Below are 2,321 nucleotides of genomic sequence, written 5' to 3'. Positions count from 1 at the left end.
GGGGGTGGAATTAGTAAGCTCAATTGATTTTTGCGAAAGTGAAGACTAAGGAGAACGAACGAACGAACAAACAATTCCAACAATAGCACCAGTAAAGAACTACCCATGCAAAGAAACAAAAGAGTGTCAACAATTTGATAGAGCTGTCCTATTGAGTTGATGGTGCTGTAAACACCTGCTCAATCAATCAATCAATCAAAGAGCTGTCACATTCAGTCGATATTGCGGTAAAACACCTACTCAATCAATCAATGAAAAAGCTGTCTTATTGAGTCGATAGTGCCGTAAACGCCTACTCAATCAATTAATCAATGTTTATTGATGGATTTTGATAATTCTGTTTTTAACATTCTTGTTTTATAGAGTAGATTTGAACCCCTAAGGTTTAAACATCAATATTGTTCCAAGAAAATTTCGCTTGTCGTACCTACAATGAGTCATAGAGCTGTCCTATTGAGTCGATAGTGCGGTAAAACACCAACTCAATCAATCAATCAATTAATCAATCAATCAATCAATCAATCAATCAATCAAAGAGCTGTCCTAGTGAGTCGTTTGTGCCATAAAATACTTAAATAATCAATCAATCAATCAAGCAATCAAAGAACTGTCCTATTGAGTCGATAGTGTCGTAAAACACCTACTCAGTCAATCAATCAATCAATCAAAGAGCTGACCTATTGAGTCGATAGTGCCGTAAAACACCAACTCAATTAGACGATCAATCAATCAATCAATCAATCAATCAAAAAGCTGTCCTATCTGCCCTGCCTGCCAGGTGGCTCGGAATTCGTGGCCTGCGACCACTTGCGCTCCTACCGTCTGTTCACGGACAGCATCAACTCGGCCTGCCCCTTCCTGGCCCTGCCCTGTGCCAGCGAGCAAGACTACCAGGTGAGCCAGAATACACGTACCAACTTAAGACTTGAACTGAAAAACCTTGCTTAACAATGGTAAATGAGTAAACTGTTCACTATTGGTAAAAAAATAATAAAAGTTTACCACTGGAAAATAAATATGTCCACCATTGGTAAATAAATAAAATGCTCGACAATGGTATATAAAATGGTCAACATGGTTAAGTATATAGTTTACAGTTGGTAAAAAAAAAGGAATTTCAGCAATGATTGATAAATAAAACGTTCATACCTGGCAAATATGTAAAGTTAACCAATGGTAAATAAAATATTCACAAATTGTAAATTAATAACATATTCACAGTTTGGTAAATATAAAACGTGTTCACAGTTGGTAAATATAAAACATGTTCACCTTCAGTCAATATTTTAAAAAATTTCACCTTTGGTAAAAAAAAAAATAATTCAACTTTGGTTTTAAAAAAAATGTTCACCAGTGGCAAATACAAAATGTTCCACATTGGCAAAAAAAAATGTTCAGCATTGGCAAAAGTACATGTTCACCGTTAGTAAGTAAAATGTTCACGATTGGTAAATGAGTAAGAATGTTCAGAGTTGGTAAATCAGTAAAATGTGCACTGTTGGCAAATAAGTGTAAAATGTTCACCACTGACTGATAAATAAAATGTCCACTGTTGGTAAATAAGCTTGAAATGTTCACTGTTGGTAAATAAGCTTGAAATGTTCACTGTTGGTAAATAAGCTTGAAATGTTCACTGTTGGTAAATAAGTGTAAAAAGTTCACCACTTGCAAGTAAAAATGATCAGCATAGTAGCCAAAAAGTTTGCGGTTGTCAGTCCTTAAAGAAAAGTTAGGTTATCAATAGATAGCATCGCGTGTGCCGTAAGAACACATACTCATTCCAGACAGAAGCATGTGACGCTTTTGTCCATGCCAAGCTTTATGTCCGTGTCACGTTTATGTCCACGTCGCGTTGATATCCACTTCACGTTTACGTCCATGTCCATGTCACGTTTTTTCCATGTCACGTTTTTTCCATGTCAAGTCCATGTCTATGTCACGTGTTTGTGTTTCAGTCTGGCAAGTGTAGCAGCTGTGTGGGCGAGGGATGCCGGAGAATGGGGTTCCACGCAGACAGCGCACCCGCCCCGCGAACGCCCACCAAGTACTTCCTCTGGACCTCGGAGGCCGTGCCCTATTGTCGTAAGTTCACCAAACTGTGTCAACAGCGCTATAAAACCTTACACTCCAGTACAATGTTTTCGCAAGTTGACCAGACCGTGCCGATTGTAACGTAAAACGCTACACCCAAAGAAAACAATAATAATTATTGTTCTTAGTCAAAACAATTGACAATCCCCCCTCCCCTTCCCACACCCAGGTTTCAATTTCCATGTGACCCCAGTCAGACGTTTAGAACATGAGTCTTTGTCTGTCCCCCC

General features: G+C 38.4%; 1 protein-coding gene across 1 annotated transcript in view; it reads left to right on the top strand.

The window, feature by feature from the left end:
- LOC101849464 (pancreatic triacylglycerol lipase) overlaps positions 1 to 2,321 on the top strand; it is a gene marked incomplete in the record, with an annotated part of 18,864 nt that overhangs the window by 9,492 nt on the left and 7,051 nt on the right. The window contains 2 exon segments of the mRNA XM_013083171.2: positions 779 to 894; positions 1,956 to 2,082. Coding sequence (XP_012938625.1) covers positions 779 to 894; positions 1,956 to 2,082 — 243 coding nt within the window.

This window comes from Aplysia californica, unplaced genomic scaffold (genome assembly GCF_000002075.1).
Source record: "Aplysia californica isolate F4 #8 unplaced genomic scaffold, AplCal3.0 scaffold00215, whole genome shotgun sequence".
NCBI lineage: Eukaryota > Metazoa > Mollusca > Gastropoda > Aplysiida > Aplysiidae > Aplysia > Aplysia californica.
Note: the sequence above shows the minus strand (reverse complement) of the source record. Positions and strands in the feature narration are given on the sequence as shown.